The 25,497-nt window shown below is 40.6% G+C and overlaps 1 protein-coding gene across 5 annotated transcripts in view; it reads right to left on the reverse strand.

The window, feature by feature from the left end:
• shank3a (SH3 and multiple ankyrin repeat domains 3a) overlaps positions 1–25,497 on the reverse strand; it is a 624,660-nt gene that overhangs the window by 498,217 nt on the left and 100,946 nt on the right. For all 5 annotated transcript variants that reach the window (XR_004562245.1, XM_034176660.1, XM_034176659.1 and 2 more), the window contains exon 2: positions 7,293–7,496. Coding sequence is in view for 4 of the 5 variants with exons in the window: in XM_034176660.1 (XP_034032551.1) it covers positions 7,293–7,496 (204 nt within the window). In the remaining variant the exon portion in view is untranslated. The remainder of the gene's footprint in view (positions 1–7,292; positions 7,497–25,497) is intronic.

Raw genomic sequence — 25,497 nt, forward strand, 5'->3', positions numbered from 1 at the left:
CACTTCAAAAAGCTTCTCTCTTGTTTCACTCTGGGTTGCCCAGCAGATCTCAGAAGGATCTGCATGTTGATTTTTCACACTGGGTGCTCTTCCAAACACAACTCCACATTACATGGACAATGGGCAGGGGTGGCCTTGAACCAGGAACCTTCCTCACTGGAAATAAGCACAGCTACCCACATGGTCACCACTCTTGAAGAATTTCTAAAAATGCAATTCATATTTACCAACGGGGTTCCATTTCAGAGCCAAATTGTATTTTTTACAGTGTTGTAGACAAATATAGGTCCCATAATCAGAAAGCTGAGATTGTCCTAAACATTTTGATATGTAACACAAGGGCATACTGCAAGCACCATAACTGAAATTACTGAAGGTATGGCAAAATCACCTTGGCCCCAGAGGGAACAGAACAAAAAAGACATTGACCTTCATCCTGCAAACATACCAACTTCTTATGGCACAGTCCAGGAAATCAGTGAAAGCCTGGATCTTAGTCTTGATACAAGACAAAGCCAGACACTCAGATTTCTCCCTCAGCTTCTCAAGTACTGCAATCTGTGTATCAATTGATTGTGCCTAAAATATATTTCATAAAAATATAGCATTTTGGCCTTTGATAACATTTTATTGTAGAAATATTTCACTCTTCCCCAAGTAAGCTTTGACCATCAAAAATAAGATATTAAATAAGAGGAATGTCTCGCTGAGCATAAAGGGATTTAACTGCAGCTTAAAGGGACTGTGTAAGTCTTTAATCAGCTTTCCATCTTAGATACATTACTAAACTACTTAAAATAAAGGCTGACAGAAAATTATGGGACAGTTTGACACCGCTGTCTGTGAAGAATCATATCTTTACAGATTTTTTTCCTGTACATCGCACGACAAGATCTACAGAGCAGGCCACGACCTCAACTTTATTTAAAGTCTGGGTCTTTTAGTGAAGCTTAGGGTTAGTGGCTGGCGATTACCTTAGTATTTCTTTGGTTTTTCTTGTTGCTTAATGCTGACAAATTATACTGTATTTGTTGTCTTTCTGATGCCTGATTCTGTTTTTTCTCTCTGTTTGAGGTGCAGCTCCATCCAGAGATGGGAGTGGTGTCTACTTCGGCAAGCCTCCCGTTCTGTGTACTGGCAAAATTTCCTGTATATTGTTTTGTAAATTGTGTCAGCAGCATGGCCTAAGCAGACCACTTTGAGTCTGGTCTGCTTGAGGTTTCTTCCTCAAATCATCAGAGGGAATTTTTTTTCTTACCACTGTTGCCTGTGTGCTTGCTCTGGGGGTTGGTAAGTTTAGACCTTACTTGTGTGTAGCACCTTGAGGCAACTTTGTTGTGATTTGGCGTTATATAAATGAAAATAAATTGAAAATTGAACTGAAATTGAAATCAGCATTAACCTTAACATTATCATCTCTTGGTGTACTAGTTCCCACCATCAAAAACATATAAAGTTTAGTGAGATTAAATATGTTAAATAAACTTATAATAACACATATATTGGACAGTTCAAATAAATTAAAACAAGAGTAATCAGAGATTTCTAACGTCTGCCAAGGGTTGCTGAGGACACAAAGAAAAACATATGTGATTCACATATGTTACCTAGATCCGGATTCCACAACACAGTGCAATAATTGCATTTGGGTTCAGAATAGTCTGACTAATCCAGATGTTGAAATCTGATATTTAATTCACAAGATGAAACAAAATAGTGTCTTCCTGATCTTGGTGTTAAATCATGATGTCGTATCTGTGAAGTAGTTTTGACATAATCCTTAAAAGTCTACAAAGTAAAATCCTGACCCAGAATCCAGATCCAGATCACCTCCAAAATTTAATGGAATCTTCCAAGGCCTAACACCAGTGTGCGGTGAAAATTTGGTGAAAATCCGTTAAGTAGTTTTGACGGCACACTTCAAAGCCTACATAAAGTGAAATCTTGAGTCTTGAGTCTTCCATTACCTAATATCTATCTGTGGTGACAATTTAGTCAGAATCTGTACAGTAGTTTTGACGTAATCCTGCTAACAGGCAAACAGAAAGAGAAATAAATAAATGCTGATGATTTTATTATGTCCTTGGAGGCCATAATTACATATGTTCATTTATTCGAGGTACAACCAGAACAGGACACCAGTCTATCAGAGTGCACCATACTGTATAGACAGTCATACACATTCACACTCTGAGCTACGGCCAATTTAAAGTTTCCAATTCACATAACAAGTCTCTCTGCCTGACTCCACTGATCTTGGAGTGTTCCTTTGGGGAGAAACAGGTGAAAAAGAAGGCAAAGAATATGATCAGCCACACAGATTATGTTTTGTCTCCTGAATTCAAGGTGATGCCTTTCCTTCTAGGAAAACTAGTGCTCCAAACCTTTTATTCCCTCTGCTATCAGGCTACCTAAATAACAGTAGTCTTTTAAAAGGAGTTTTCTTTTTTGAAAATCTTGTTGTTCTTATTGACTTCTGTTTATTTATTTTGTGCCTGGACACAGAACATTGACTGTTGTGGGTGAGGTAAACTGCAAATGAATTGCTCTATTTGGGATCAATGAAGCTATGAATAACGTGCACATCTTTGGAAGCAGGAGGAAGACAGAGCACCAGGAGGGAACCCACACAGACACAAGGAGAACATGCAAATTCCACATGGAAAGGACTAGATGTGGGAAGTGATCCTCCTTGCTATGAGGCAATAGTGCCAACCACTAAACCACCTTGCTACCAAGTTATGCATCTGTTAAAGTTAATTTTTGCCATAAAGAAAGAAAGAACACTGAAAAAAGTGAAACACAGTGCACTTCATTCAAAGTACTTATTTACATTGGTCTAATGGAAAATTGTGGTTTCCAGTTTAAATCTGCTGGAATCACTTTATAAAATCATAAATATACATTGTGAGAAACTAAAAAAAATTAGCTGTAACAAATTACATCAATTTTTTTAAGTTGATCCAAAGTATCATTTTTTTCAGTGAAAGAAAGAAAGAAAGAAAACCAATTATTTTGGGAGTGGGGCACAGCCTTTCTAAGACATAAGCAGGGTGCCAAGGAAACAAGTTGTGAACCACTGACACATTCAATCTGGTGTTTCCAAACTTATTATAGCTACTGAACATTTAAGCTGTATAGCCTTTCACATTTTACAAAACTGACACAATTTAGGCTCCACTGAAATTCTGGGATTATAATGTCAATTTATTTTTGAAATGTGTTGCAAAATTATAGCTCTTTTTAATGAAAAGAACATATTTATCTGGGGGAATTCCATGTTGAATATTTTCTTTTCTTCATAATGCTGTCTGCAGGAGGAAGTGTGTGTAGTTTTGAAATTACCAGAAGTTATTTTTGACCTCACATGATGGGTGTACATGTAGCGTGCACATCCATGACATATCCTGTAAATCCCTTCACAGATGTTATCTGGTTTTAAAAAAGGATTTTTAGATTTAGAAGTATTTATTTCTCATTAACTTTTCCAAAATATATTACTGTAAACATACTACAGTCCAAAATGTAATTAGCAACATTAGCTATTGTTCATAGCTTCTTCAAAACTATCAGTCCTATCAGTGTACTGTTTTGGTGGCATTCATCCTTGACCCAAAATACATAAGCATGCCAAAAAGCAAATGTCAACGTTTGTCCCTGATCGAAGTTGCTTGCATGCATAGCTGCTTTAAGCAGGTGATTTTAATTTGACAAACAAAGACAGTGGCTTAAGACATTAAAAGCACTAAACATTTCACTCATGGTACCAACATGAATCTTAAGTCACTCATGGTAATAGCAACATGAGACGTATCTAACCAACTGAGCTACATAAACACAATAAATCAATAACACTAACAACACTGTTAAAAATAACAAACTCCCATGGTGCATTGCAGCACAGCATCCATTGGTTATTGGTGAGTTAAAGTGGCTAATTTCTCCAAAAATATTTGTCCTATCAACTTTACATTTTCACAGCATTCATCTGTAAATATATTATGTTGATTTTATTCTTTATTAGTTACATTTTCTTTTCTTATGCTAGCTCGTCTTTCTATTGTGACCTGAATAAAACCACTGTGGTTGTGCGTGTTAAAATGTGCTGATAAACCACTATTGAAGCGAGATGTGAAAACATGGTTTTCTGTTTTTCTGATGATTCATGTAACTGAGATGAGGCAAAGTTGTTTGCATTGTGGTGTTTGCGTTGTGGTGTTTAAGGTCTTGGTGTTTACACTTGTGTGTGGTGAAAAGGACCATCCCAACACATCCTTGACCCAAAATAGATACAGTGAGGAACATAAGTATTTGAACATCCTGCGGTTTTGCAAGTTCTCCCACTTAGAAATCATGGAGGGGTCTGAAATTTTCATCTTAGGTGCATGTTCACTGTGAGAGACATAATCTAAAAAAAAACAAATCTGGAAATCACAACATATGATTTTTTAAATAATTTATTTGTATGTTACTGCTGCAAATAAGTATTTAAACACCTACCAACCAGCAAGAATTCTGGCTCACACAGACCTGTTAATTTTTCTTTAAGAAACCCTCTTATTCTGCACTCTTTACCTGTATTAATTGCACCTGTTTGAACTTGTTACCTGTATAAAAGACACACTTAATCAATCACACTCCAACCTGTCCACCATAGCCAAGACCAAAGAGCTGTCTAAGGACACCAGGGACAAAACTGTAGACCTGCACTAGGCTGAGATGGACTACAGGACAACAGGCAAGCAGCTTGGTAGAAGACAACAACTGTTATGATTATTTATTAGAAAGTGGAAGAAACACAAGATGACTGTCAATCTCCCTTGGTCTGGGATTCCATGCAAGATCTCACTTTGTGGGGTAAGGATGATTCTGAGAAAGCTCAGTGTCAGGATTGGGCTTTGTTTGCTGTGCTTCTTGTCTTGGTTTGTTGGTTCTGCGATGTTTAGTCTCTTGTTGGGGTTTTTCTGATGGGTCTGTCTGTCCCTTTCTCTCTTATCTGTCTCTGCTTACGCTTAGTGGTGGGCGTTTCTCCCTCTCTCTGGCCACGCCCTCCTTCTGGTTCATTCCACGCACACCTGTTCCTTATCAGCACCTCATCACCGGGGTGTATTTAGGCCCCTCTGATCCTCTTGTCATTTGCCAGATTGATGCGCCTAGTGCCTTCTCTCCAGCTCTGTTTGTATTCTCGACCTGCTTGTCTCTTGTGTTTTCCGACTACCTGCCTGTATCCTCGACCACGCCTAGCCTGATGTTTTTGGTTTTGTTATTCTTGTTGGCCTGCTTTACTGTATACCGGACCCCGTTTACTGTTTCAGTAAATTGCTTTTACTTACAGAGGTTGTTGTCTGAGTCCTGCATTTTTCCGTCCAGCCATTCCTGCTATCCAGATCTGATACTCAGAACTACACAGGAGGACCTGGTCAATGACCTGAAGAGAGCTGGGACCACAGTCACAAAGATTACATTAGTGACAGATGATGCTGTCATGGTTTAAAATCCTGCAGGGCAGCAAGGTCCCCTTGCTTAAGCCAGCACATGTTCAGGCCCATTTGAAATTCACCAGTGACCATCTGGATGATCCAGAGGAGGCATGGGAGAAGGTCATGTGGCCAGATGAGACCGAAATAAAGCTTTTTGGAATCAACTCCACTTACCATGTTTAGAGGATGAGAACAACCCCAAGAAAACCATCCCAACCGTGAAGCATGGGGGTGGAAACATCATACTCTGGGGGTGCTCTTCTTCAAAGGGGACAGGACGACTGCACCGTATTGAAGGGAGGATGGATTGGGTCATGTATTGCAAGATTTTGGCAAACAACCTCCTTCCCTCAGTAAGAGCATTGAAGATGGGTCATGGCTGGGTCTTCCAGCATGACAATGGCCCCAAACACACAGCCAGGGCAACTAAGGAGGGGCTCCGTAAGAAGCATTTCAAGGTCCTGGAGTGGCCTGGCCAGTCTCCAGACCTGAACTTAATAGAAAATCTTTGGAGGGAGCTGAAACTCCAAACCTGAAAGATTTGGAGAAGATCTGTATGGAGGAGTGGACCAAAATCCCTGCTGCAGTGTATGCAAACCTGGTGAAAAACTACAGGAAACATTTGACCTCTGTAATTGCAAACAAAGGCTACTGTACCAAATATTAACATTGACTTTCACTGGTGTTCAAATGCTTATTTGCCGCAGTAACATACAAATAAATTATTAAAAAATCATACATTGGGATTTCCGGAATTTTTTTTTTAGATTATGTCTCTCACAGTGGACATGCACCTAAGACGAAAATTCCAGACCCCTCCATGATTTCTAAGTGGGAGAACTTGCAAAATCGCAGGGTGTTCAAATACTTATTTTCCTCACTGTAAGCATATCAAACAGAAAACGTCAGCTCTCCCCAGTTTTTGCATGATCGAAGCCATGCGCGCACACACACAAGCACACAGAGGCCACTTGGCTATTATAATATAGATTACAGTGGTGCCAAAGAAAATTAATTAATTATTTAATTACTTAAGTCTTATGAAACCCAAATGTCTTTTTATTCAAAATACAGAATGATTTCATGGTCTGTACAGACTAAACTTTCTACTTAAACGTAATAAATACTCTGAAGGATATTAAAGGAATTAAAAACCCTTCAGGCTATTTTCTTCAACACAAATATACAACACAGCAGTACCAAGACAACATCTGCTAAAGCATCAACATACGTACTACATGCTGTCTGTAATTTCATGCCATTTAAAGCTGATAAGGACATTCATATTAAATACATAATGCATTCATTCAGCATAATTTTTTTAAATCTGGTGCCCATCATAATGCTCTGGAAGTTTATAAGACATTCACATTTACACCACATTATTGTCAAAAACAGGAGATAACATGACTCAGGGATTACCTTTCAGAATTTGATGTTAGCTCACGTGTTTCTAGCTACACAATGAGTGTATATAGCCTATCACATTTTTTTTTTCAAAATAATGTATAATTTTATGGTGGTGTGAGGTTGATTCAGCATCTTATCTGATTGCTCAATTAGTGAAAGAAAATAATATTTGCAGCCTTTGAGTGTATAAGCTTTAGCTTACCATGCTATTAAAGTTTAGCCCAATTTGGTGTCATAAGGAACATCACTCCTTCTATTCAATATGAGCATTATCTTTCTTATTTCTCTGTCACCTCGCATCTGTGCCTTTTATTCCATTCTCTTATCACACTCAACAACTTGATGTTTAATTCTTTGCTACTTATATAGAGAAATCACTCACACATATGATTCCATACCTACCTCCAGGTAAGGTACGGGAGCATAGGAAGGGAATGGGTATTCCCTTAGCTGTCTTTCCTCATCCAGAAACTTGCCAGCTTTGCCATTGTATGCTGGCTGGAACAGGCCGTAGTTAAGTACATCCTTCAGGCTCTGGTTAAGATTGCACAAGATTCTTTGTTTGGACAGCCAGATAGGAGCATCCACGTTGAATTTTAAACATTTCTGCAGAGACAAAACCACATAATAGGAAAAGGTTAAGCATGTCATTTAGTTAAATACCTTTTACTGCCCTGATGTCAAACAAAACAGAAAATGAAGAGATGAAGTAAGTCCTGTACAGGCCCTTAGGCCCATTAAGGCCAGCTGACACCCTTGCACACCATAACATGAAACAGGTAAGAGTCCACAGGTTATTTTAGTTTTCTTTGTTCAGTAGTTCAGTGGGAGTCAGTGAGATGTTTTCTCAGAAAAAGAAAAAAAATCTGAGGCACAATAACCAGCAATAGTGTTACAGGAAATAAAACCATATTATAATTCAAAACACTTACAGAAACCCTCCTGATACCCATGTTGCAGCAACATAAATTTTCCAAATGCAAAGACCACAACCAAATCTTAAGTGTATTATTGCTTTGTAACATTAAAAATGCTGTTGTGCAATAAATAACAACATCATCAACAGCAGCTCTGTCTCTAGTGTTGTATATAAAACAATTCAATTGAAGGGACACTCATGGGAAAAACATAATCCACTCGGTTAAGTTCTCTGGTTAGTTACACAACTTAACTGCATATGTAACAACACACAGAACTCTCACTTAGGGTTGTACTTTTATCGACGTAAACATATGCTGCATTTAATACTTTAAATAATTTACGATTTTGTTGTCCAAAATCTAATTTAGTAGGCAGATGGAGCAAATCCTTCAGCTACCACATTGTGGAGTCTGAGCCACAGTGGGCAGAGAGAGAACACAATCCACAAAAAAATAAATCATTCATTTCTGCCTGCAATATCGATTCAGAACTTTAACTGCATCCTGCTCAGCACCATGCCTGACAATGAGATGCAAGTTTTGAGAAATCCCATGTTCTCAGCAATAAAGTAATGAAACCACCCACACACAGGCAGACTTGAGTGAAACATCTGTGCAGCAATTTCAGAGTCCTGAATTTGAAATCCAGTAACATGAGTAATCAAATACTGAAGACCCTCAGCCCTGCTGAACAGTTCCCTGAATCTTCAGAAAATACTTGTGGTACAAGGCCTGATGCGTGTGGCACCTATTAGTCCAACAGCCAGAGGGTGTTTATTTGCTTAAAATGAGAGGTTGGTTAATGGGTATTTCTGAGAAGGGTATTCCATGGGGCATTTAAAACTGAGGTGCGTGCGAGTTGCAGCCAGTGCATATAACCGGTATTAACCCTTTTCCATTTTTTCAGCCAAGTTACAATTACCGCAAATTAATGGGGTAGGGCAAATTAAAACTTGAATAACTCCACTAGTTTTTGAGCTAGAATCATGTTCCATACCTTAAAATGTTTGGTCAGAGGTGCTCCTTCCTTTGAATTACAAATTATGTAAAATTGACCCTTTTTCTGGGTCACTAGAGGTCAAAAGGTCACATGACATTGGCAAACCTTGAGATTTTGTCAAAACTTTCATTGTGGCCCTTTTTTCATGTGAAATCCAAACAGGAATCCAAGAAAATCTCTATCTCCTTACAGATTAGACATCAGGGTAGTTTTTAAGGGAAGGTTGGAGCTACTTTGCCCAATGTACGGGTGGCTAAGACCTGCATCAACTGGGGTAAATCAATCTACATTCATATTTGTTCCACATTTTGCTGATAGATGGCACCTCTGCATAAATCTTTTGTTTTAGGAGGAAGAAAATTAATCAGCATATCAATAAAGCCAGTTCTTGAAATTAATCAATTAAAACTACATATTTTCAGTGTTTTTTTCAGTGATAGGATGTGGGATTTGAGTCAGGTAAGTGGAATTAGTTCATCTTCATCAACTGCAGAAGAGAAAAACAAAGGTTGTTACTTGTGTGGTGAAACTGAACCTAAAGTGAAAGTGATGAAACACACTGCAATACAGTTGCCTTGCACTGTCCATAATGAAACCATGTGCTAGCCCTATATTTTACAGGATCTGTGGTACACAGGTACCAGTGATGGATACAACCAACAAAGAGCCAGCTGCTGCAGATGCCTACCTAATTGATGCCATGTTTTTCATGCGCACCCTCCCCACTTTGCCGACCTCCTTCGGTGGTGTAGTCAGGGTAATCCTTCAAAATGCTTGTTCCAATGCCAAGGTGGTGCATCTTGTCTGTGACACATATCCAGATTGGCCTTCGATTAAGGATCAAGAGCATGACAGTCGTGGTCAATCTATGTGTTCTCACAAGATAACAGGACCATGGCAAAGAAGACCAGCTGATTTTGGGAGTGCAATGCTTTCCTCAGAATTCAAGCGTGAGCTGCTGTGCTTTCTCAAAGATGAATGGACATCAATTCTAGAAAATCACAGTTTCTACTTTGCCACAGGAGAAGAATGCTTCCACTACACAGTTCTTTCTGGTCAAGTGCAGAGAACTCATATCCATGAATTGCAAAGCCAACATGAGGAGGCTGACACTCGACTGATCTTTCACGCTATCTCTGTCGCGGAGGTAAATGAAGGTGCCGTGCCTGTTGTGGTAGTCAGAAGCATTGACACAGATGCATTCATACTCCTTCTATATCATTCCGAAGACATCAATGCCAAGTTGTGGCATTGATGTATGTATGATTATGTGTTTTTTGTTGAATTTTTCATGAAAACAGGATACCAATAAAATTTTAGACAAAATCTCAAGGTTTGCCAATGTCATGTGACCTTTTGACCTCTAGTGACCCAGAAAAAGGGTCAATTTTACATAATTTGTAAGTTGAGTTATTCAAGTTTTAATTTGCCCTACCCCATTAATTTGCAGTAATTGTGACTCGGCTGAAAAAATGGAAAAGGGTTAATACCGGCTATATGCTCCGGCTGCAACTCACAAGCACCTCAGTTTTGAATGCCCCATGGAATACCCTTCTCAGAAATACCCATTAAACAACCTCTCATTTTAAGCAAATAAACACCCTCTGACTCTTGGACTACATGGGAACATGCATTTCTGCATTACCAGAACACCATTTTTATGCCGGCAAAGAAAAACTACCGGTTGTAGTCAACTAACAAGGAGTTAATAGGCCTTGGCCTTGTCATGTTAAAAGACACTGTAGAACCTTCAGCACCACATATTAAAATATAACGCAATGCTAAAATACCCTTGGCTATATGAGAATTGTCTTCTTTATAATTTGCAGTTGCTTAATTGGTATCCAAGTGAATGTTCGAAGACAGATCTGGCAACTTTCTTCTGATGGATTGTTTGTTGCTGTGACGCTACTCTGAACTTCACACGGTTGTATACGCTTCTTTATTTTCTGTTTAGCACTCTTCTGGTTATTTATTGTATCTACTCTGAATGTCATTTAACAACAGTCCTGCTGTGAATCGCTAGCAGTTAGCATTCGCTAGCGGTTAGCTTTCGCTAGCTAGGCCGACTCCTCCCCTCCCCCATTGTTACTTTTTATAGCTTTGTTTTTACCCGTTTAATACTTCTGTTTGTTTTTCAGTCGAACTGCTGTGAATTGTAAGTAATTATTTTACTCCTGTGTAAAATCGGCTAGCATTTTCACTAGTGGTTAGCTTGCGTTAGCTATTTCGGACCCCCATCATCATTTTTTCATTTATGTTTTTTATACTGCTGTTAGTTAATTGACTGTTTACTGTATTTTATAGCTACTGCTTTTTTTTTTTTACCTGTTTAATACGTCTGTTAGTTTTTCAGTGTAACTACTGTGAATTTTAATTAATTTATTTGCGTCTGTGTGAGCCTTAGGAGTGGTTAGCTTATCCATTATTGGTTAGCTCATGCTTGCTTGGCTACATTCTTGAATTTCTTAGTGCACAAAGTACACTACAAATCCTTTTTTACACCCTCCGTAAATCCTGCGTGATGTTGGAAGATAGGGTGGCTCTCTTAGAGAGCCATGTCCGTAAGTTAGAGCAGCTTCTTAGCTCAGTGGAGTTAGATGTTACAGGCACTCCAGATGAAGTTAGTGTTGGGCTGGATAGAGAGCCCATTAGCATCAGCTTAGAAACACCGGCTGTGGAGGAAGGCTTTCAGACTGTGGCTAGGCGGAGGAAGCCCCGTAGGGCTTGGTGCCCGGTTGTGGCACCCCGATCACACTCGCCAGTGCGAACTGTGAATTGGTTCTCCCCCTTGGATTTGCCTGATGTGAATTCTCTGAGCCCACGAGTAACTTCCACTCCTGTTTCCAGGTCGAAACACCGGACTTACTGATAGGAGATTCTATCACCCGCAAAGTCAGGTTACAGACGCCGGCTGACGTTAAATGTATTCCTGGGGCCAGAGCTCCCGGCATTGCATCTCATCTTAGTGTGCTGACGCTGCAGAAGGGAAGACAGACGAAGGAACATGACATGTGATATAGTCACATAGTTATTCATGCTGGCGCCAATGATATCAGGATGAAGCACTCAGAGGTCACAAAAAGGGACAGAGAGGACTTGTGACCTTGCCAGAAAGATGTGTCGGTATTGATTAATAGTCTCTGGTCCCCTCCCCTCCCGGGGCACTGATGAGGCGTTTAGCAGGCTGACATCATTAAATAGGTGGCTGGTGCAGTTTTGTAGACAGCAAAGCTTTAGCTTTATTGATAACTGGCCTTCGTTCTGGGGCCGCCGTGGCTTGCTGATGCCGGACGGCCTCCACCCTATTGGGGAAGGCGCCGCCATCTTGTCTGCGAACATAGATAGAGCTCTACAGGGTGGGTAACATGAGGAATCTACAGCAGGCCACGGAGCAGCTGATTAGATACCCTGCAAGGTTTATGATAAATGCGGGTGTGGAATCCATTAGCTTAGTGGGGAAATTAGTGCAGAAAATCCACTATGGTGATAGTGCAGTTTATTTGCCAGGGAGGGAATTTCAACAAGTTGAGACTGTGGCCTGCTTCCATAGTCGTGTCCATAAAAATCATAGAGGGATACGCTTTCCAAACTTAATACCCATTACTATATTGGATGATGTTGAAATTGAGGATGGCCCAGTGGTTGTTCCAGCAATAGCAAAGATTTCATGTCTGCTACCTACAACACGCGTGGAATGTCCCAAACCTAAGCCTACTTCTAGGCATCTTATATATGCTACTCTGGAACCACCCCTGAACCCAAATAGTTCAACTGTCAACCCCACTGAGGTCCTTAGACTGGGTCTCATTAACATAGGATCACTGTCCTCAAAATCATTGTTGATCAATGATCTAATTATTGATCATCACTTAGATATGATTGGGCTATGTGAAACCTGGCTTAAACCTACAGCTGTCCTCCCTTTAAATGAGGCCTGCCCACCAGCATATACATTTAGTCACATCCCTCGTGATGCAAAGCAAGGCGGGGTGTTGCTCTTATTTATAAATCTAGGTTTAGCTTATTAGCTGTTGGGGTTACAAATATAACTCGATTGAGCATCTGATTCTCCGCTCTACTCAGGATATTACACATTGCCAAGGTTAGAAGAATAAAAATCAGTCGTATTACTGTGTCACTGTATATAGGCCTCCTGGCCCATATTCTGAATTCTTAGATGAATTTGGTGCGTTCATCTCTAACTTATCAACTAGTGTAGATAACATTCTGATCATTAACATTCATATAAATAAGCCTTCTGATCACCTCTGCAAATAATTTATGGAAATTGTGGATGCATTAGAATTTTGGCAATGCATTCGGGATTCGACGCACATTAGTGGAAATACCCTGGATCTGGTTCTCGCACGTGGTATTGCTGTCACGAATATTGACATCATGCCTCTTACATGAGTGGTGTCTGATCACTCACTTATTAAGTTTACAGTTTCGCTGCCGTGTTTAGTGGAACAACAACCTTATATATCATTACGGCGATGTATCAACTCCTCAACTAAGACTGAACTCGAAGCTAGACTGCCTGATGTCTTAGCTTCACATTTGACAAATACCCAGTCAGTAGACAGACTTGTGAATAGTTTAAACTCAGTGCTCAAAACTACACTCGACATGATTGCACCACCTGTGTTAAAACCGGGCTGCCCCAAATCACAGTCACCTTGGTTCAATGATTATCTGCGTGACCTCAAGCGTAAAGCAAGAGGTCTAGAACAGAAATGGCATCGTTCAAAATTAGAAGTGTTTCACCTTGTGTGGTGTGATGCTATACAAAGCGGACCTACTACTCTGATTTGATCAACAAAAACAAGCATAACTCAAAGTTCTTGTTCGACACAGTGGCAACACTTATGCATGGCCAACCACCTGTAGTTTGCTGTCCTTTTACAGCACAAGATTTCCTGGATTACTTTGGGAAGAAAATAGAAGACATCAAGTTAAACATATCCCGGCATGCCTTAACCCAGCCACTACGCCCTGCTATTGAGGTGGGCGCCACTACTGAGGTATTACCTAGATTTACAGAATTTGATAGTATCTCACTAGGCATGCTGACAAAACTCATAATGTCAACAAAAAGCACAACCTGTTTATTTGATCCTATACCAAAAAACTGTTTAAGAACCTGTGGCCCACTCTTGGGCCGACTGCGCTGGAAATTATTCATCTTTCTTTAACTTCTGGATCTGTTCCTAAATGTTTCAAATCTGCAGTGATTAAACCATTACTTAAGAAACCTAATCTTGACCCTAGTGTATTGAAAAACTATCGGCCGATATCAAATCTATCATTTTCTCTAAAATTCTGGAAAAAGTGGTGTCACGGCAGCTCGTTGACTATCTTACTGAGAATAATCTCTTTGAGCCACTGCAGTCTGCTTTTAGAAAATTTCATTCCACAGAGACGGCTCTCACTAAAGTGGTGAATGATCTTCTGCTTACAATGGATTCGGACACCACTACGGTTCTGTTGCTGTTACATCTCAGTGCTGTATTTGATACAGTGGATCATCATATTTTACTTGATAGGCTGGAAAATCATTTTGGGATTACTAGGAGTGCCCTTGCATGGCTGACGTCATACTTGACCAGTCGTTCTGTGTTTTGTACAGTAACACTACCTCTAACCTTAGTGACATGAAATTTGGGGTTCCACAGGGGATTGTCTTAGGTCCCCTGCTTTTCTCCCTTTATATAGCACCCCTTGGGCACATATTGAGATGTTTTGGAATTACCTTTCACTGTTATGCAGATGATACTCAGTTATACATGCCGATAACTGCTGGTAATCTCATTCACATAAAATCCTTAGAAGATTGCCTTGCAGCAGTGAGAAGCTGGATGTCTAGAAACTTCTTACTTTTAAACTCTGATAAGACTGAAATGATGGTTCTTCGTCCAGTGAGACATCGGCATCAATTTGACCAGTTAACACTCAGCCTCGGCTCGTGTGTCATACATCACACTGACAAAGTGAGGAACCTTTGGGTAATTTTTGATCCTTCGTTGTCCTTTGGCCTCCACATTAGAAATATTACTAGGACTGCTTTCTTCCACCTGCGAAATATAGCGAAGATTCGTCCCATCCTATCTATGGCTGATGCTGAGACCCTGATCTATGCATTTATTTCTTAGAGATTGGACTACTGCAATGTTCTATTTTCTGGTTTACTGCAGTCTAGCATTAGGGGTCTCCAATTGGTTCAAAATGCTGCAGCCAGACTTTTGACATGAAGCAGAAAGTACAACCACATTACACCCATTTTGGCATCCCTTCACTGGCTTCCTTTCCCAGTGAGATCAGATTTTAAGGTTCTGCTACTAACCTATACAATTATTCATGGACTGGCACCTCCCAACCAAGCTGACCTAATTAAACCTTACGTACCGGCCTGGGCTTTACGTTCTCAGGGTGCAGGACTACTTTGTGTCCCTAAGGTGAATAAGAAGTCTGCGGGTCACAGAGCTTTCTCTTATCGTGTCCCTGTTCTGTTGAATGATCTCCCTGCGTCAATAAAACAGTCAGATTCTGTGGAGATTTTCAAGTCCAGACTTAAGACGCACTTATTTTCCCTTTCATATGGCTAGCATACTGGTACAGTTTTGTTTTACGCTTTTTACTCTTTTAATTCATTTATTTGTAATTGGAGCGGGCTGCGGCCTCAACTTTACCTAAATTCTGGGTCTTTTAGTGAAGTTTAGGGCTAGTGACCGGTGATCACCTTAGTATTTCTCTGTTTTTCTTTTTTAATGCTGGCAAATTATACAGTATTTTTGTCTTTCAGATGCCTGATTCTGTTTTTTCTCTGTTTAAGGTGCAGCTCCATCCAGAGATGGGAGTTGTATTCGTATTGGTGATCCTCCTGTCCTGTGCGCCAACAGCATTTCTTGTATATTCATCCGTAAATGGTTCTGCGAATTGTTCTGTAATTTGTGTGTGTAGCATGGCTCAAGCAGAGGGTCACCCCTTTGAGTCTGGTCTGCTTGAGGTTTCTTCCTCAGAGGGAGTGTTTCCTTACCACTGTTTCTCTGGGGGTTGGTAAGGTTAGACCTTACCTGTGTGAAGTAGAGCATGACACGGGAGTGGATTTTCACTCCCGTCCCATCCCGCTCCCAGAAAAAAAATCCCATCCTGTCCCAATCCTGGACTGGAGTAAAATAAAATAAATCCCATCCCGTCCCACTCCTGTAAAGATGACTCCCAATCCCATCCCGTTCCCACTCAAAATCAGTCCCACTCCCATCCCACTCCCGTATGTCTCGCACCGTGATGATCAATCAGGGACTGAGTATGTAGTGACGAGGAGATGTCTGGAGTTTGACTGAAGATGTGAACTTGTCCTGTCTCTGGTAGCAGCCTGTTTTTTGGAGCGAGCAGCAGCCACAGCAGCAGGAGCGGAGTTTCTTTTTCTTTTTATGTTACGTGCGCCCGCAAGTGAATGGAGATTATTTTACTTATTAACTACACAGATGTATAATAAAACGAATGGTGACTGGTTTCTAAACACAGTTATGACAGAGTTTTTTGGTGGAAGAGCGAGCTGCAGCAAGCAGCAGAGTTTTTTTTTTATATATATATATTGTTTACATGTGAGCGCGTGAACGGGACAGTTGGTCCTCAAGTTGGGTCCTGCATAGGTGGAAGGACCACAGCTCCTGCAGCAAATAATGATACTCTCTGTATTGGGAGCTTTTCACAACTTGCTCTGTGTGATCAAGGTCCGTCATGTTAACTTGACTGACAACTGGAGCCGGCAAGCGGAATGGAAGCTCCTCCTATTTGATGACGCACCGGGGTGAATTTTCGCAGCAAAAGCAGAGCGACACACCGGGCGAAGGAGGCACGTCCGTCGCCACGCGACCCCCGCGAATTTGTAGTGTTTGATCGCGCCCGGTGTGAACGCGGCATTAAATAGATGAAAATCATCATCTATTTTTGGCATTCCCGCTCCTGCCCGCTCCCGTTCATTTTTATTCCCATTCCATCCCAATCATGGGATTGATAAAATTTTGACTCCCATCCCGCGGGAGTCCCGCAGGAATCACGTGACCCACAGGAATTCCCGAAAAATGTCATCCTCTAGTGTGAAGCACTTTGAGGCAACTCTGTTGTGATTTGGCACTATATAAATGAAAATAAATAGAAATTTATATATATATATATATATATATATATATATATATATATATAAAATTAATAACACCTTTATTGTTACTTACATTAATATTAAGTTTTACGTACAATTTGTGTCATGCCCCACCCAGTTCCAGGCTTCAGTCCTTATTTTCCCTCTTTATTTGGTTCTGCTCCTTTTGCCCCAGCCTTGTTTTATTAATTGCTATATTCATCATGTGTTTATTTTATGTTCTATTATTTTTTTTTTTCTTTGGCACATTCTTCTGTTACATTTATACTTCAGCCATGTTCCAGTTCCGTTCTAGTTTTGTTCTATCAGTCTGTGTTTTCATGGTTTATCATTTAGTTATTGTTTGCCTATTTTTGCTGCTCTCATGTCTGTAATATACTGTGATGCCAGGTTTTGTTATCACTTAGTTTCTGTTTTTCTTATGGTTTTGTCTGTCTGTTCCACTTAGTTTTGTCATAGTGTGTTATTTCCCATTATTCTGTTTATCATCTTCTGGTTTGCTTTTAAGTCCTGTTCGAGTTTAGATTCCTGTTCATGTTTTTCTTTGTATGATCTCTAGTTGTCTTGTCTGTAATCTCGTCACCGCTCACTTGCACCTGCCTGTCATTCTCTTTGTCTGCACTTCTCTCAGGTCTCTAAGTTGTCATGTCCAGTTTCATTGTTATCACAGTCTCTTTCTGATCACTGCACTCTCATGTCCCGCACCTGCACTTTGTCATCACTGTTGGCCACGCCCCATTCATGTCATTTACTTGCCCATTTGTCGCCACCTTTCTGCATCACTTTTGCCTCTTAGTTGTCACCTGACCACGCCCCCTTCCAGGCCCGTCCTCCACCACGTGCACCTCATTGTCTTATTAACACCTGTTCTTATTTAAACTGCTTCAGTTCACTTCCTCCCTGCTCGTTTGTTGCTTCATTCACTCACCAGCACTTTGTTTCAGTCCTGTTTTTGCCAGCCGTGTTTTTGACTCTGCTCTGTGTACCGGATCCTGCTTTTTGCCTCAGCCCTGACAACTCTGTTTGCTTGTGTACTGACCCTGCTTGTTTTTGACCACGTCCTCTGTCTTGTCCCTGCCCGGTACTTTTGCTCCGCGGACTGCCTTCCTGTTACTGAACCCAGGCCTGAATAAAACCATCCTTTACGCATACGTCCTGTTGTGAGCCTGCATTTGCGTCCAGCCTCTGTCTGTGCCTCACCTCCGCTCAGTCCTGACAATTTGTACATGTTCAATAAAGCTCCTCAATCAGTAAGTAAGTCCCTTCAGCTGCTCCCTTGTTTTGTACTCAGGGTCGCCACAGCAAATCCAAGGTGGATCTGCATGTTGAATTGGCACAAATGTTACGCTGGATGCCCTTCCTGACGCAACTCTACATTACATGGAGAAATGTGGTAGGGGTGGCATTCAAACCAGCAACCTTCCGCACTGAAACCAAGTGCATTAACCACTTCACCACATTTTAATGCCATCTGCAGGAGGGCATGAGTGCGTATACATGAGCTTTTGACAAGAGCGGAAGTTAGCTTTGAGTAAGCAGAAGTTAGCATGCATGCTGAAGTCTGCAAAATGTCTTGTAAATCAGTCCAGAGGTGTTGTCAGGTTACAAAAACAGCATTTTCAGTTTTAGAAGTGTTTATTTCTTGTGAGCTTTAACATAATATGCAACAAAGAGGTTATATTTACACACAAACGAAACTGAGTTTGCAGCTAACTAGACCAGCCACTGACATCATGGTGCCACTCTACTCTGACTGGTTAACACCCCTGCCCGTCCAAAAAAAAAAAAAGAAACAGAATTTTAACCTCTTAAAATAGGTACAGGTTATCTTTGAACTTGTCCAAGGTCTGTGTCTCAAGAATGTTCCCTGTGAATTTGAAGACTCTGGCAGTAATAGGACTGGACCTATACTGAGCTCAGACAGATGGACAGACAGACAGACGGGCGTGAAGTTTTGGCAATACCCGATGGCCATATTTGAGGGTCTCAGGTAAATATATCAGTGTATGAATGTTTATATTTGAGCCTGTATGTATAACTTTGACGCTGTGTGAATGAGAGATGATCCAAAATAAATTCAAACTTGTGCACCCAGTTCTTGATTTTAAAGTCATTAATGATGTATGCTGTACAATAATTCCACCCTGGCAAAACAACAGTTAAAAGACACCATTAAAAGTCCAAAATTACCATGACATTCATGCCCATGAACAGTGTATGTAAATGTTCAACCACAGCTGTATATGAATACAAAAGAATTAAATTAGGTCACAATAATAATAACTTTACAGTAAGGAACATTCTGTAGTAAGTAGAAGTACTGTATAAGCATGGCTGGATTAACCAAACCTGGCAGGCACAGATAGCGTTGGAGGACAGTGCAAGGTTAAAAGCTGTCATTATGCGTCAGACTATGTCAGCTTTCAATGCTTACCAGTCCAGTAAGTATCAGAGAAATTGTGGAGAGCTGGGCATGTCCAAACTTGTTCTCTAACACTCCGAAACGGAGGTGTTCCTTTGTCTCACTTCCACAGCGAATCGGTCGTTATGCACAAAGCCTCTGCACGGCTTTCCATGACAAAATCTCTTGTTAAGAGTGAAATCTGCCAGAAAATGGCTGATGTCCAGCTCTTGTGATAAACAGAAAAAGAGCACACGACGGTCTAATATACACAGAGCCATCCGTTTAGAAATGATCCGGTGGTTTGTGCCTCGTCGTCATAGCTCGGAGCGCGGTGCGCCGACCGTCTTTAAAGCAGTCCTTAAAGCTGTAGTAACAGTCCTTGTTCTCTGTGAAGCCCGTAAAATTTTCACCGAACGGCAGATAAATTTTTCGAATGGTTTCCAGGTGCCAGTCTCTAACAGCTTCTGAAAAAAATTCTGATGGAAAAAAAGCCCTTTTCATTCCGCCATTTCCAGACAATGAAAATCTGACGAGGGGGCGGGACCACTCCTTCCCAAGGCGTGCTCACAGGCGAATGATGTAACCGACAGGCGTGGAAAAACTCACGCATGCGCACGAGGGTTCAAGCATGTCTGACGTAAAAACATATGAATGAAATCCATATAGTTTTTGAAAAAAATAAAAAGGGCCGTTACTTTATTGACAGACCTCGTATGTGCCAGTTCATACACCTTCATTTCCAACAAAATCTGAACAGTAGAGGTGGGCGGATCGATCCTAATATCAATAATATCAATACCAACGCTGGTATTGATATTGAACGATCCTCGTGTAAAAAGATTGATACTCAAGCTTTTTTTCTGTCCCGCACGCATTGACTGCTGCACACGCAGATTCATCAAAGTCTATTCTCTGTCTGTAAGAGCAGCGCTGCACTGTGTCACACATCACGGAGCAGTGCACCCTTGTATTGTGGTTTATCAACCCTCTACCTCAGGACAAAAATGTTGATTGTGATAATAAGGTATTTTGTTGTCACGTACAATGTTTGGCGAAATTCTATCCTAGGTCTTTTGGATCCTTTGGCTCTATGATGCTTAAATATGAAAAAGTATTGGTATCGGTATTGATATCGGCAATACTGAGCCTGTATTTACTTGGTATCTGATCAATACCAAAATTCCCGGTATCGCCCACCTCTACTGAAGAGTAGCAGCTCATAACTACAGCTGAGGGAAGTGAGTATTTCACAATAGCTTAGTATTACATATTCAATATTAAGAATTGAAATGAAGCAGATTCATCATACAACACAAAATCAATGTTTTTTCATCAGATACATATCCGGAGAACAACATTTCTTTGTATAAATATTTAAACTGGTTGATATTTGGACATCGTTTGAGTTTCTCAAGTATCTTATTCCATTTTTTGGACTAAGCACCCTCACATCACGCCGATGTGAGGGTGCTGCCATACAAGGCACTCACTACACACCGGGAGCAATAGGGGATTAAAGACCTTGCCCAAGGGCCCTTAGTGATGTTCCAGTCAGGCTGGGATTTGAACTGAGGATCTTCTTGTCTCAAGCCCAACGCCGTAACCACTAGACCATCACCTCCCCACAACTAAGGTTGAGGACCCTGGCAATAATAGAAATGGACTTATGCTGAGCACAGATGGATGGATGGACAGATGCAAGGTCTTTGCAATACCCGATGGCCATATTTTGGCCTTGGGTAATAACTCTTACACAATCTATCCATGCAGTATGTCACAATAGATGCTCACGAAATACAAGTGATGTTAAAAAAGTAGTAAATTTAAAATGCTTGAATGTAGTTCTAGAAATAGCAAGCACTCCATCTTTCTGATAAGAATTAATGATTGGGCACTTTTCTTATTACAGAAAAAGTAGTTGGGGTATAATGTAACTCAAAAACATGTTCATTGCTCAAGTATTCATTGCTCAAATTCCAAACTTTGTTTACTAGAATTTTCTGAAATGAAGGGAAAACTTGTTAGATGTGGTGGTCTAAAGGTTGGAGGCTGACGTAGCCTTCAGTGACGCCATCAATTTTCAACTGCTCAGTGTCTGACAGTTCACACAGTGGTTACACTGGGCAGCTTCCAGGCCTGAATGTATCAGTCTTAGTGAATGCGAGTGAGGTAACCATGAAAAAGGCAGCATTAGCCTCACAGCAAATATCATCCATATATTTTTTAATTTTATTTATAACACCTTGCAAAACTGTACGCATGGACTGATGTTGCCAGGTTTATATATCAATTTTTATTCATGTTTATACCATGGTCAGTGAGAATTCCATGTCTAACTGGCGTGCATTATTTTCGTGTATACACACACGTAGTTCGGCGAGTTAAGTCACTGCAATATCACTCCGCTCTGGTCATCACCACAGCAACATGCAAATCAGTTGGCGCAGATCAGCTGTGTTTTGACAGGTGAATGACAGAAACATGATAAAACATGGATTTCCAAGTGAATTTTAATATTTTTGACCAAAATAAAACATTTGAGGAATGGAAAGAGGAGGAGAGAAAACGAGAAGAACAGCAAAAGCAATGGCATAAACATTTAACATCAGATGAACTGGACAAGATTGAAGACGGGAAAGAAGAAGAGAACACGAAAAATGTTAACTTAAATAAATATTTGTGTGTTAGCTGACTGTGCGCGACCATGGTATAAGTGGATTAAACAACTCAAAACCATGCATTATATGGTTTGAATGCACTTTGTGGAGTAGCACCACTCAGCTTCGCATCGTAGTGTTTTAGACTACGCGTCGTGCATTCAAACCGTATAATGCACAGCTTCGAGTTGTTTAATCCTTACTTATTAAGATTTTCCTTGATGATATCAACACCTAAATATTAATATTATTGCATTTAAAAATATTGTATTGATGTTACATTATTGATGCTTAAAGTCACAATTCTACATTTTTCTGTTGTTTATATATGTTTTTGGTTTGATGCCATGATCTTCCTGATGCCATGTGGCTGCTGCCATAGCAAGTCAAGTCAAGTCTTTGAGCATGTGCTAGTGCTGTGCTTTGATGCATCCACAACATCAAGGAACTGCCTTGGGTCATGGATGCCAACCACCCAGACAGACAATTGATCACACATCTCACAAATAACCATCTGCCAGCCAGCAGTATTTGTAGGGCACAAACAGCAATACTTTTTCCACTGCTGTAGCTAAGTGGTTAGACACCGGTTAGACATCACATATGCAAGACTTTACAAATGCAAATGACAATCAGAAATATGGATTTTACAGAGTCCAGTGTATCAGTGTGTCAAGAAAAATAAACCTGAAAAACATCAGAAATCATGTTCTGCACTTGGTCAGCCTGGGGTCTGTGTGGACCCCAACTGAAAACATTTTACTGGGATCTTATGGTGACAACAAATCAAATAATATTTCCACCAGTGATGACACAGATGTAATCAACAATTACAAAAAAAATTCAAGTGCCATAGGTTGATTAAAAAACCCCACAAAAAATACACCTCTGGGGTTTTAAGAGACCACACAGCCAACTAACCACAATCCTGTCAGTGGCAAATTAAATCAAGACATCTTCATGTTAAGAAAGTAAGATATTAATGAAGATGAGAGACATTGGACTCTCTTACCGCTTATAAAGATCATACGAGGATAATGCCAAGAGGTGAGGGGAGAAGTATGATTTTAATTCTCTCAAGTGGCCGCTCCAGAGATGTTTTTCTGCAGGTGCTAAGAGGGAGCTTGGCATTTTTATAAGAGTGCTATAAAATAAGGGCTCATGTGTCATGATGGCTCTCAACACATCTGCCACGTTGACGTGCGCGGACACATAGCCGCGTTCTCATCTGTGACAGTCACTGACGACATGCAGAATGAACAAAATCACACACAAACCTAGGCTACTGTTCAATACAAATATCCACAGACCTAGCCATGTGGCCTATAGTCTAAAGGAAAAAAATGCTAACAGCAGACAGACGAGAAAATCTTTTACCTGCCATTGATGTCTTGATAACAGCACAATGTGCCTGTTGTTGTGGATGAGAGCAAAAGCATCAATAATTTGATTGCTGTCCAGGGCCCATTTTCTCAGAGGGTTAATTGCAAGGAGTGCCAGGTCATCGGTTTGGCCGTCCCCCACTGCTTTTCCTCATATCGTTCTTTTTAGGCGACGCAGACTTCACCTCTTTCCATTTCCCCTCGTGGATAATTGGGAAGCAAAAACTGATCCATTTCAGCAACGCCAAATTGACTACACTCACTGCAGTTCCATGACGTGAAGTTTGAAGACATGACGTCATTCAACGTCATGTTTATGTGTTTGAATAATTAGGTCAAAGGTCAAATGTGATTACACTTGTTTGTGTATTAGTTCTGTTTATGAATATTTACTTTCTTTTATGAGTAAAATATTTATCTCATTATATAAGTCTGAAAATGCCAGATTTGGGCTATTCTGAAAGGATGATGTCAAAGCCCTGCCTCTGTTGCCTCAGCAGCTCATAACAAATGAGGATTTGAACAAGGACGTCATTTACTTCATTCAGCGTCAACTGCTCCTGGGAAAATTTCATATTTATTAAACGAGATGGACAGGTCTCAAAATGAAACTTTGAACACTTCTGTCAAGAGTTTTTAAAGTACAGCACCACAATTTAAGGACTTAATAACAAAAAAGCAATCAAAAACAAATGATCCATTTCAGGGGAACCAGTGACTTTGAGGTGTATATATTTTTTATCACTCATGCTTGCATTTTTTTTAAATTTTCCTCTGTATAGTTTTGCTTTCTGTGTTGTAACCCTGGCATTATATTCTGTATATACAGTGCATCCAGAAAGTATTCACAGCACTTCAATTTTTCCACATTTTTATGTTACAGCCTTATTCCACAATGGATGATATTCATGTTTTTCCTCAAAAGTGTACACAAAACACCCTATAATGACAATGTAAAAAAAAGTTATGAGATTTTTGCTACTTAAAAAAAAAAAGTAGGAAATCATGTACGTAAGTATTCACAGTCTTTGACATGAAGCTCAAAATTGAGCCCAGGTGCATCCTGTTTCCACTGATCAGCCTTGAGATGTTTCTACAGCTTAATTGGAGTCCACCTGGGGTCAATTCAGTTGATTGGACAGGATTTGTAAAGACACACACCTGTCTACATATAAGGTCCCACAGGTGACAGTGCAGGTCAGAGCACAAACCAAGAAGTCAAAGAAATTGTCTGCAGACATCAGAGACAGGGTTGTCTCAAGGCACAAATCTGGGTAAGGGTACAGAAACATTTCTGCTGCTTTGAAGGCTCCAATGAGCACAGTGGCCTCCATCATTCGCAAATTGAAGAAGTTCAGATCCACCGGGACTATTGCTAGAGCTGGCTGCCCATCTAAATTGAGCGATCAGAGGAGAAGGGCCTTAGTCAGGGAGGGAGACCAAGAACCCAATGGTCACTCTGTCAGAGCTCCAGCATTCCTCTTTGGAGAGAGGAGAACCTTCCAGAAGGACAACCATCTCTGTAGCAACTCACCAATCAGGCCTGTATGGTACAGTGACCAGATGGAAGTCAACCCTTAGCAAAAAGGCACATGGCAGCCCACCTGGAGATTGCCAAAAGTGACCTGAAGGACCTCAGTCCATGAGAAGCAAAATCATCTGGTCTGACAAGAAACATATTGAAGTCTTTGGCCTGAATGCCAGATGTCATGTTTGGAGGAAACCAGGCACCATCCCGACAGTGAAGCATGTTGGTGGCAGCATCATGCTGTTGGGATATTTTTCAGTGACAGGAACTGGGAGACTAGTCAGGATTTAGGGAAAGATTAATTCAGCAATGTACAGAGACATCCTGGATGAAAACCTGCTCCAGAGCGCTCTTGACCTCAGACTGGGCTGACAGTTCATCTTTCAGCAAGACAATAACCCTAAGCACACAGCCAAGATATCAAAGGAGTGGCTTCAGGACAACTCTATGAATGTCCTTGAGTGGCCCAGCCAGAGCCCAGACCTGGATCCGATTGAACATCTCTGGAGAGATCTGAAAATGCCTGTGCACTGATGCTCCCCATCCAAG

The sequence above is a fragment of the Thalassophryne amazonica genome, chromosome 8 (genome assembly GCF_902500255.1).
Source record: "Thalassophryne amazonica chromosome 8, fThaAma1.1, whole genome shotgun sequence".
Classification (NCBI taxonomy): domain Eukaryota; kingdom Metazoa; phylum Chordata; class Actinopteri; order Batrachoidiformes; family Batrachoididae; genus Thalassophryne; species Thalassophryne amazonica.